The 11,447-nt window shown below is 43.9% G+C and overlaps 1 protein-coding gene across 1 annotated transcript in view; it reads left to right on the forward strand.

Annotated features, from left to right (window-relative positions):
- The window catches only part of LOC112117246 (sushi, von Willebrand factor type A, EGF and pentraxin domain-containing protein 1), a 166,130-nt gene extending 155,110 nt beyond the window's left edge, over nt 1-11,020 (forward strand). The window contains exons 48-50 of the mRNA XM_026646539.2: nt 1,366-1,461; nt 5,404-5,497; nt 7,637-11,020. Coding sequence (XP_026502324.1) covers nt 1,366-1,461; nt 5,404-5,497; nt 7,637-7,667 — 221 coding nt within the window. The 3' untranslated portion in view covers nt 7,668-11,020. The remainder of the gene's footprint in view (nt 1-1,365; nt 1,462-5,403; nt 5,498-7,636) is intronic.
- The last annotated feature ends 427 nt before the right edge of the window (nt 11,021-11,447 follow it).

Raw genomic sequence — 11,447 nt, forward strand, 5'->3', positions numbered from 1 at the left:
GTATCTAGGTGCAGATACAGTGTCTCTTGATCGCCAAAAGGTTTTTCCATAAAGCACTCTCTATCTGTTGTTCTCATCTATCCACTGTTACTTCCGGTTTTTTCCTTCTCCTTTTCTCTTCCTCCTTCACTCTCATTTTCTCCCCACTTCTCCTTGTACATAACAGTCTCCGAGTATGTGAAAGGTACATAAAGAGAAGCATGATAAATTGTTCAGCTTATCCACTGAGGACAGAACAAGAAGTGATGGGCTTAAATTACAACAAGGGAGATTTAGCTTAGGCATTACGTAGGCTGACCAGACAGCAAGTGTCAAAAATCGGGACAGGAGGTGGGGGGTAATAGGTGCCTATGTGAGAAAAAGACCCCAAAATCAGGACTGTCCCTATAAAATCAGGAGATCTGGTCACCCTAGGCATTAGGGAAAACTTCCTAACAGTAAGGGCAGTTAAGCCCTGGAATAAATGGCCTAGGGAGGCTGTGGAATCCCCATCACTGGAGGTTTTTAAGAACAGGTTAGACCAGGGGTGGGCAAACTACAGCCTGTGGGCTGCATCCGGCCCGTCAGACCTTTTAATCCAGCCCTCAAGTTCCCGCCGGGGAGCCGGGTTAGGAGCTTTCCCTGCTCCAGTGCTCCAGCCGGGGAGCGGGGTCTCCGCACGGCTCCCGGAAGCAGGGGCAGCCAGGGGACTCTGCACGCTGCCCCCACCACAAGCGCCGGCTCTGCAGCTCCCATTGGCCAGGATCCCAACCTGGAGCACCCTCCTGCACCCCAAACCCCTCATCCCCAGCCCCATCCCAGAGTCTGCAACCCCAGCCGGAGCCTCACCCCCCCATGCACCCCAATCCCCTGCCCCAGCCGGCCCTCCATACAATTTCCATACCGAGACGTGGCCCTCGGGCCAAAAAGTTTGCCCACCCCTGGGTTAGACAAACACCTGTCAGGGATGGTCTAGATAACACTTAGTCCTGCCTCAGCGCAGGGGACTGGATGGGATGACCTACTGAGGTCCCTTCCAGTCCTACATTTCTTTGACTCTATGTTCAGCCTCTCATGCCCAGTGCACAAATGCAAGCTGCAGCAGGGACGGGATGAGAAAGGCCCAGTATAGGTCTGATGTATTTGAAGCTGAAATTATTTACTCCCCATTGTTAGGCCAAATGCAGATTTGCTGCCTATGGATGAGTTTTATTCTCCTTGTAAACAGACCACACGCAACACTCCTGATAGTGGGTAGAAAACAATTGATGAGCTGAGCTTTTGGTGGAAAAAAGGTTTTGTTCGGCTCTTCTCAACTTCCCTCTCTCCTTCCCTGGTGCTAATGTTTTTCTTCTTTGTCCTTCCTCTCCCTTTATTTTTTCTTAGCAATATGCATCCTGCCTTGTCTGAACGGAGGTCGCTGTGTGGCCCCCTACCAATGTGATTGCCCAGCTGGGTGGACTGGATCGCGCTGTCATACGGGTAAAACTACTTTTACTCACCTATGTTTCCTTTTCCAGCGTTTGTTGTTATCAGCACCAAGCAAGGCAATATAGAGGCATTTCACAGGGCTCTGTGGTAACCACTGACTGGCTCAGAAAAAAAAAATTACTTAATATTCCTGGAGGGTTTGATCTCCACTGCTGCAGGCCATTTTCAGAATAATGTTGTTCTTGATTAGTCTGCAAAGCAGCCTGCTCCCATTATCAAGGGAGCTTTCTGTTAAGGACCTGCAGATAGAAGAGAGGATTCCCACTGCCCATTTCCAAGGAAAGGAATATTACCATATCACCCGACCAAGGACTGAGCAGAAAGCATGCGTCTGAATTATTGCCGGAGCGTAAGAGTTGCTGAGCATCCGCAGTTCACGCTGACTTCAGTGGGACTGCAGGTGTTCCACATCTCTTTTCTCTGAGAGATTTGTGTGAACACCAACCTTTGCATTTGTGTTTGTCACTTTGATCTATCCCACTGTCCAGTGTTAATTTGTGAGGAAAATGGTACCTAGCACAAATAAATATGAGCAGAATTTGAACCTGTCCTTGAAAGACCCTCATGTTACTTAGTTTTCAGTAGTCACTTGTGGGTGACTGCTGACGGCATGGAGAAGAGGCAGGGGGGAAAGAGATGGACATCTTAGTATGTTAGACAGTCTAAACTCAAGTGATGCAGTTTGTGCCTTGTGTACAGTACATTAGTAGAGAGCTCAGACCTTCAATACTTATTGCTCGTTGTTTGTTTATTCCTTTGGAATACTTGAGCATCCATCCCTAGCTCTCAGTGTAAGCCGTGTTAACTACATGTTCTGTATGTAGGTCAAGGTATGTTTAGCAGTGTTCTGGCTGTGCTAGTGAGCGGTGCTCTGCAGAGGTCCAGCACCCGCACACCAGTTGCCAGAGGCATTCTGTCTTCGGAAGGCAGAGGAGAGAGGCAGACAGAATTATTATGCATTATGCAAACAGTGTGCTAGGTGCTTAGGGCAGAGTCCTTCCAAGAGGCGCGATATGCACAAGCCTCTACGACTGAACTCCTTAAAATGCTGTAGCATGAGCTCCCCTCAGCTCGTGCCACTAATGAGGTGCTTGGATGGTATTGGGACCAGGCCATATCCCCAGCTTGGCCTTCTGGAGTGCTTCTAGAGTGCAGCAGCTCAGGTCTTGCTCACTCTCCCCTGCGCTGCCATTCTGGCTGCCCTGTGCGCGTGTGCAAGAGGAGGGAAGCATTGCCTGCACCTTCTCTCCTCGCTTGTGCCCATACAGGGCTAGCCAGAATCCCAGCCATAGTATCTAGTTTAGACAATCCAAAGGACAGAGTAGTGGCCCTATTTTTAAACCTCCAAATAGATCGGGGGGAGGGGGGAAATCTATGCCTTGGACTCACTGAGCTGCACTGCTACGTTTGAAATACTTTAAAGAATTGCGGGTCTGACGATCCCTTCCCACTGGTGTAAATTAGAATTACAGACTTGAGTGGAGTTACCCAATGGTGTAAGTGAAAGAAGAATCAGGCCCTGTTTCTATAGCCACGTTGATCACACTTTATATTAAGGTTCTATTTACAAATGATTTATCCAAGCTTAATAAATGAGAGCTGTCATGAACACATTGCAGACATAAGCAGAATGTGTTATAGATGTTTATAATACCATCAGCTAAAGGTGTTATAGATGGTTATAAGTAACCTGTTGGGCTTGATAACACTCAGCTAGCCCTTTAATAAAAGATGCATTAATCATGAATTTACCCTTTATAAACTGTTTTTAAATGGAATCTTAAGTGTGGCACAGTTTAACGGAGTATAGGGCCTGATTCTGCCCCTATATAGCTCTTTACACCAGTTAATTGGACTGACTTCAGGAGCATTACTCTAATTTACGCTGGTGTAAGTCAGCGTCAGTGTTTTGCCATTAATTAATAAATATAGCAGGTCAGCAAATCTGAGGGAGATGCCATGTGATATGCCGCAGGCCTAAGCATTCTTCTGAAAATCAAGATGCGAAAGTAAAAATTTTTAAACAAATCTAAGAGTAAAAATAATGTAATATTTTCTGAAGAGTTTTGTGTACCACAGTATGCAGTAACGTTCCCTCTAATATTTTACAAAGCACCATAGGAATTATTGCTGTTATGTCTGGATGACCTAGGAGATTGGAGACAGGATACACAGCGTTTCTCTTAAGCCATTTGAAACCATGCCAGATTGGAAATAACCCAGAATTATTATCACCTAATGGTTGTTCCGCAACCCATATGTTATTTCTAGTGGACAGGTCTGCCCATCACAAAATCCATCATCAAAACTGGCATCCTCATTGGCATTTTCAGCAGAAAGGCCAACATTAGATTAGTTATGGAGATACCGAACTCGCCTCTCACTTTTCAGTCAGTCTGTGAAGGTTGGAGTTTTTTGAGGCACATTGGTGATGTGAGGTCAGGTGTGGGGAGGTTTGTACCACTGCTGCCCTGACTGGACCTGTGCTATGGATAAAGAGAGAATTAAATACAGTTACATGGATTTTTTTTAAAGAATCTAAAGTAGTTTTCAGCGTGACGTAATTCATTATATTTAATGTGCAGAGAATGGTCCGTTTCTGTAACCACCTGACATAATTTTGGTGCTGTATCGCCCCCCATCCCTCCCTTTAAATGGATTGGGGTAGTGTAACACCAGCTGCTTTTGCCGATTCTTGCCAAGCGCTCCCCTTTCTGTCTTCTGTGGCTCCATTTTTTAATCAGTTTCTGGATAGTGGTGCATTCTCGGTGCCTAAGTATTGTCAACAGCGGCTGTCTTACTCACTATGTTTTGCTTTTCCTCACCAAGACTGTATCATCTGCTTAAGCGATTTTACATTTTTCAACTGTCCTGTGCTATAACATCTTCCATTATGAAGCTCATTAAATTTGTCTTCTAGTCTATCCTAGTAATCATATCGCACTTCGTCTCATGGACTCAGGGTTGACAGGAAGACTTGGGGCTTTGTCTTTTTCTCTCTGTTTGCCTGATGTCCATTTGGCTGACACAGCAGAGTAACTGCAGCTGCTTCATGCTGTCCCGACACTACCAAATGGGCTTGGTGTTTCTTCACTACTTGAAGTGTAGTTCACTTACGCACTTCTCATGGCTGTGAAGTTTCTGTCAGGAAGCTGTCGTCATTCTCTGCTTCTCCTCTGTTTCCATGTTCAGCTGTTACTTTATCGAGAATTACTCCTCCTCAGAAGTTAGTTTTTAAGTGGCTCTTTTGTCATCATGTTCTCCTTTTCATCTGGTATATTTCCCCCCTTGCGACCATGTTGAGTTTCTGCTTTTCTGCACGCAGTTCTGGGTATTGTTTGTGTCTCTCCTTCCGAGCAAACATCCATGTTTCATCTCTGAAAATGAGGCCTTCTTTCCTATTGATCTCTCTGATGTGCTACGTTAACTCCTCCTACTGCTTATATTTGCATTCCACTTTGCTTGCCTGAGCTTGGAGCAGTAACGCATGTTTTAAAGTCAACATAAAATATTCCATTGAATGTTTCCTGCTGCTATGCATATCACAGCAGCTAGCAAAAATAGCAAAGAGGGTTGATTCACACTTAACAAAGATCCACTTCTGAGCTTATTCTTTCCAGAGCAAATGGTCATATCCAAACACATTTTCAGGGTCGGGTTTTTTTTTTTAATATTATGGTTTTGAGAACACCTTGGTCCCTCCTGTTCTCTGCCTGTGGCACACAAGAGTTTAGTCTCATGAGAGCTGTAGTACTTTTGTCTAAACCAGGTTATTGGGTTCAGTACGGCTGGGTGGGGTTTACTGGGCTCATTCTGTGACTAACAGAATGATACATACAGGGCTAAATGGATTTTCAAAACTTAACCTCCAAGATGAAAACTATTCTAATCCTACTGGAGTACATATGTATACATGTGTGTATTTGAATGCAGCTGTGTGCCAGTCTCCCTGCTTAAATGGTGGGAAATGTATACGACCAAATCGGTGCCATTGCCCCTCATCATGGACTGGACATGACTGCACGAGGTAAGTGCTGGCAAACAGTCTTTCACATCAGGTTTGTGTCTGACTCTAATGATCTAATTAAATGGAAGGTAAAGTTAAATAAGGAGCCTCTGTACAGATGAAAATCTTTTGGTGCAGGTCCGTTGAGGCATGTAAGCAGCATGCCCTCTACCTCTGCAAGGTATTTATAAAAAGAACAGGAGTACTTGTGGTACCTTAGAGACTAACACATTTATTTGAGCATAAGCTTTCGTGGGCTACAGCCCACTTCATCGGATGCATAGAATGGAACATATATTGAGGAGAGATATATACACATACAGAGAGCATGAAAAGGTGGGAGTTGTCTTACCAACTCTGAGAGGCCAAGTAAGTAAGAGGGGAAAAAAAACTTTTGAAGTGATAATCAAGATAGCCCAGTACAGACAGTTTGATAAGAAGTGTGAGAATACTTACATGGGGAGATAGATTCAATGTTTGTAATGGCTCAGCCGTTCCCAGTCTCTATTCAAGCCTAAGCTGATTGTAGACCACCACTCACAGTCTATGGTTTGTTCACTGCACCGGATTTGGCAAAGGCCGCCGTTTGGATTTTCTCCTCTTGTTTTATGGGGCTGGCTCTAATGCCTATTTCACTTAGACTGTAAGCTTTCTGGGACTGGAACCATCTTCTTGTTCTGTCTTTCAGAACCTCAAGAGAGGTTGTTCCTGTGACATTCCCATCTAGGACATGAAGCAGAAAAGCCAGAACTCCCATGACAAAGCCAGTTCTCATAAGATTTCCAGCTTGATTTTTGCAGATTCCAAGAGGTTTGATAAGCTTTGATTTAGCAACCAAACCTTTTGGAGTTTATCTGAGCCGAACCAGAACTTCGAACCTTTTGAGGTTCTCCTGTCACCAGTTTGAACTGTTTTTATTATTAACCAAAGATTATAAATATGTGCAGCACTTTATATACCCAGAAGAAGACAGGTCCCTGGTCCAGTGAGCTTACAGTCTAAGGGTCCAGACCTCAGTACAGGGAACTTCCATCAACTCCAGTGGAGGTTCTTCATGCAGACAGCTTAAAGGGTTGATGCTTAATTAGACATAACACAACTGATGACCCTGGACAAAGGAGATTCAAAAACAAGAATAATGAGATTTGTTTTGTTTGTTTCATATCTTGTTAGCTTCAGACTTTGGCCTCAGCCCTGCAGTGAGCTCCATTCAGATTCAAGGATCTGTAGCTCACCGCAGGATCGGGACCTTGGTTTAAGTTTTAAAAGGATACAGTGACACATACAAGCCAGAGTAGATAACACTGAAAAGAAGGCTAGTAGTGGTTGGCTAGCTGGAAGAAATGACTTTTAAGAGGAGATTTGAATGACTGGAGGTTTATATCAGGATCCAGGACTAGATTTCCTTCATTGTTTCCAATATGGTGCCAGGTGTCAATCTTTTATATGCTCCCTGAAGCCACCTGGCTCTCAAGGCCGTCCTTACCCATACACAAACTACGCAGCTGCGTAGCGCACCAGGAAATTTGGGGCACCAAATTGCCCCAGATTTCCTGGTGCCCTACACAGCTGCGTGCTGCTCCAGCAGCCAGCCCGATCTCCCGGCCAGCTCAGCCCCCGCCCCACCCCCACTCCACCCCTTCCCCTGAGCTATGGCCCAGGGGACTGCAGCAGAAGTCGGGCCACTAGTGAGTGCTGGGGAGCGGTTCCCCCTGCTCCCCCTGCTCCCCAAGCCTGGGAGCCAGGGGAGTAGAGCGGAGCGAGCTGGGGCCGGGTCACTCCACTTCCTGCCACCCGTGAGTGCGGAGTCAGACCCACCCTGCAATCACCGGGTGGCAGGAAGGGGAGCGACCTGGCCCCAACCTGCTCCGCTCTGCCAGCTCGTGCTGGAGGGTGGTTTCCCCCCAAGCCTGTTCCTGCCCTGCCCCCCACAGACCTTGGGCACAGCCCTCCCCACCCCCCACAGACACCTGGGGAGTCCCACACACACACACACACAGGCCTGGGGCAAGTCCCCTGCACTGCGTAGGGCACCACAATGTCCACGGATGGTCCTGCTGGCTCTAATCACTTCTGCTTTCATTTTGATATGCCTCACCCTGCTGATTCATTCTGTATATTATAGAACACTAATCTTGTTTTGTTTGTTTGTTAATGCAGGAAAAGGAAGGCTGGATTCTATCCCTTTTAACAGCAGAGGAACTGTTTTATACTAAGAAAATATTTCTTCAGCATAGCCACTGGGGCTTGAAACCTAATGCATTGTAAATCAAATCCAGTGCTTTTTTCCCCCCTTGAAAATGTTTTTGCTTTGTGATATATTTTTCCTATACTTTTCCATTTTTAAAGAAACCATCTGTATTTTTCATATACAAAAATATAACAAATATATGCTGCTACACACACACAAATGTACAAATTCTGCTGTCCAGCAAGGAAATAGCTTGTGTACATTTTGGTCCTTGCCATTCCTTGAATACAACTGGTTAATTAAAATACATTTTACTGCCAACCAAGAGTAAACAGGATGTTGCAATTCTGGGTACTAGTTGCCAAAGCCTTACTGTAATTCAGCAGTTAGACAGTAGACCGTAGTTACTGTAGGCTAAACTGAGCTGTGAAACATTCCATGATACTTTGAACCTGATCTCACTTACAGCTATGAGAATTAAGTCAATCTCAACCTCCTGGCACTCTGCTACAATGGAGTTATACCAGTGTCAGGCTGGTGAAAGAGGAGAATCAATCAATATAATTTTTGCCATAAGGAATTAATTTTCTTTTTAAATGTTTTAATGAGAGGGTGTTTGTGTTAAGTTTACCATAGATTTACTGGTGAAATAGTCACAAGTTTAGACTAGGTGGGAGAATGTTGTGTAGCTCAAAATGAAATAGCCAGACAACTCCAGTAGCCATATCCATGGAAACAGGTGAAATTGACAGGTGATATTTGTAGTGTGCAGAACCATCAGTGAACCAAAAAAATAGTCTCTCTCACACACATACACATACACACACACACACATACACCTTGCCAACTAAGAACTATAAAGTGCACAATCCACATAGGAGTGAGCTATTCCAAGTCATACGTAAAGTCTGTCGCGCAGACACCCCTATTGCTGAACATATTAGCGTCATAAGAAACATGCACCTGAGTGCCCTTGTTAAAAATGCCCCTCACTAGGGATCCAAAACACTGATACTCTCCTATTGCTAAGTAAAAGCAGAGGGTGAAAGGAATGTTTGGGGAGTGGAGTGTGTTTGGTATTAGCATTAGAGAGTGAACGTCTGATGTATGAAAGGAGTTACTGTACAAGAATTTGGCTTAGAAACCTTACCTGACACGCCTTTCTACAAACACTCTGCTCGCTAGGTTCAAAATGCTCACGTAATAAAGCAAAATTAGTATCAACATTAGGAAAGAAGAGGAAGGAAATAATTTATCTCATGGAGCTTTATTTACTCTTAAACCACTCTGTGTGCACACTCTGGTTCCCCACCCGTCCCTTTTATAGTTAGGTATCCCTTATGAACGCGTCCAGGGAAATGTAGTCAAAAACAAAGAGGAGTTAATTATGTACGTGCAACTGCTGTGGGCACCAGTGAAAGGAAAACATCTGATTGTTGTGGTGCCAACTATAGAGGCAGAGAAAAATGACAAGTGGATCCTGTAATGGTAGCAACTGCCAATTTAAAAAAAAAAGGTGGATTGGAGAAGAAAAGGAGGGAATTTTGTAAAATGGATTCTTCTTTTCCTATCTCAGTTCTAATGCAAATTAAATTCCAGCCTTCAACCTGCAACCACAGCAACCAATTGATAGATTGCCATTCAGATTATAGCATGCTATAATTGAACAAAAGCAATTAGAAGAGTTAAGGAGCTTCTCCTCCTATCAAGCGGAGATAGTACAGGGCAACTATACTGTGGCATCCAACTCTACTACAGTGGGTTTCCTTTACAATTTTGATTTAATCATTACTGCTAAAATATCAGAATATGATAACGTGCTACACTATAGTTCCCCCCAAAGAAATAATCATATAGCAACTTAGGTCTTGGAGAGGTTTGCACCAAATAGTTGCACGCATGCTCTCAATAAATACTGTCTTTGGGAATGAATCACCACCATTTATCAATACGCATTTCATTTGCCTTTCTCTTTGCTATCACCGAAACTTCGTTTTCCGTTTTTATTTTGTTTAAAATGTCCTGGGAATTTAGCAGTGTTTATTACAAACGTTTAAAAACTGATAAACATCAGTGCAACAAATTAACTTCACAATTGTGTGGGTAAATATGGAGGGATGGGGGGATAGAAAACAAGCAACAAATAGAGAAAAGTAAAAGCAGTTTAATGCTGTGGTTAATTTCATGAACTGTACTTTAATAAGCACACATCTGCACGCGAGTGTATCTTCCACTACATTACCTTATTTTAACAGGCAGCGTAACATTACACTTAGACAAACATAGTATAAACATAAACACAGCTACCTAATGTCATGTATTGGGTTTCTTGAGAGTCCAAAATTTGGGTGAAAATCAGTAAAAACTGAAAAATGGCTTTTTTAAAACCCAAGAATCTTTCAGTAAAAATCACGTAAAACTGAAAACAAAGGGCCTTAGCTGTCCCACCCAGAGTGTTACTGGAGGCCTTTTGTTCCATATGACCTGTTTGCAGTACACCGCCCAGAAACTACAGGAGATGGAGTGGGTAGATGGAGAAAACTGAGCTATCTTTTTATATACACACACATTTATATATATATTGTTCTTGTCTCTTTACAAAAACCAAACCGTATCTTTTCTACTGTGTCTGTATAGTGTGTGCCCTTTCTCTCCTTGTGATGCCCTGATTCTGTCTCGCCCTGATGCTCTCTTTGGAGTAGAACAGTGTTGTGTATGGAGGCACTTTGTGTTGTTAGGAGACTGCTTAAGAGGAGCCACATGGCCTGCCTCTAGCACTGGACGTTCACATGGATGAACAGTTAGACAGGACTCAAAGACCAGTCTGGAAAAACCATGTCATTAGCAGAGCTGCTGGCAAGGCACAAAGGCTGTTCTAGTTAATGATATTTTGCTCTTTACAATAATATAGTCTCAGAGGAACAATCTTTTTGCAAATACTGTATTGTCATTTATGTCACTGCTTGTTGTGTGTATTAAATGACTTCTGTCTGATGCACTTTACACTGTAAATAAAGTTGCACCCTATTTAGTACCTGTAAATACAACTTTGCGCTCTTTCATTAGTGCCTAACAACAGCTTCCTGTGTCTCCTCCCAGCTCTCCATGGCCTGATGTAGGCGTTGGGGTTGTTAAGAGAAGTGGATCTCCACTCAAGTGCAATGATTGAATCATTAATAATCATTCTGAAAGACTAATCCAGGACATCCAAACTTCATTCTTTAGCTGAAGGTGCAATTAGCAGTGTTTTTAAAATCCTCTCCTCTGGTTGGAGATGTATGAAAAGCGAATGGGCCAAACTCAGGCTTGGTGTAAGCAAGTGCAACTCTATTAAAGTCAACATGTGCTCTTTGCTACCGGTGACCGAGCTGGATTTGTCTCGAGTGCTCTGCTGGGCTCCCGGCATTGTGCACTGACAGGAAGGTTTTCAGAGGCGCTTAAGGGGATTTTCAAAGCTATCCAGGTCCCTACTGAAGGGGAGCTGGGAGCCAAACTCCTTTAGACTCTCTTGAAAATCCCAGTATCTTGTGGACGATATGCTATCCTAGAAGATATTCCCAACAACCGATGTTACCACTGTTCCATACGAGGAAAGTATAGAACAGGTCAGCCAAACGATTTTTTGCAAACCACACCGCTGGTTGCAGGTCACATGAGAAATTGCACTGGATTTGATGCAAGCTTATTATGGGGACTTTGGGCTTGTTTGGTGGCGTTGGGCGGCTGTTTTCATGCAGTTGTGGCCTGTGTTGTTTTTTTCTGCTTGTCTCTGGAGTCTGA

Source organism: Terrapene carolina, unplaced genomic scaffold, assembly GCF_002925995.2.
Source record: "Terrapene carolina triunguis isolate 2854851 unplaced genomic scaffold, T_m_triunguis-2.0 Scaffold35098, whole genome shotgun sequence".
In the NCBI taxonomy this organism is placed as follows: domain Eukaryota; kingdom Metazoa; phylum Chordata; order Testudines; family Emydidae; genus Terrapene; species Terrapene triunguis.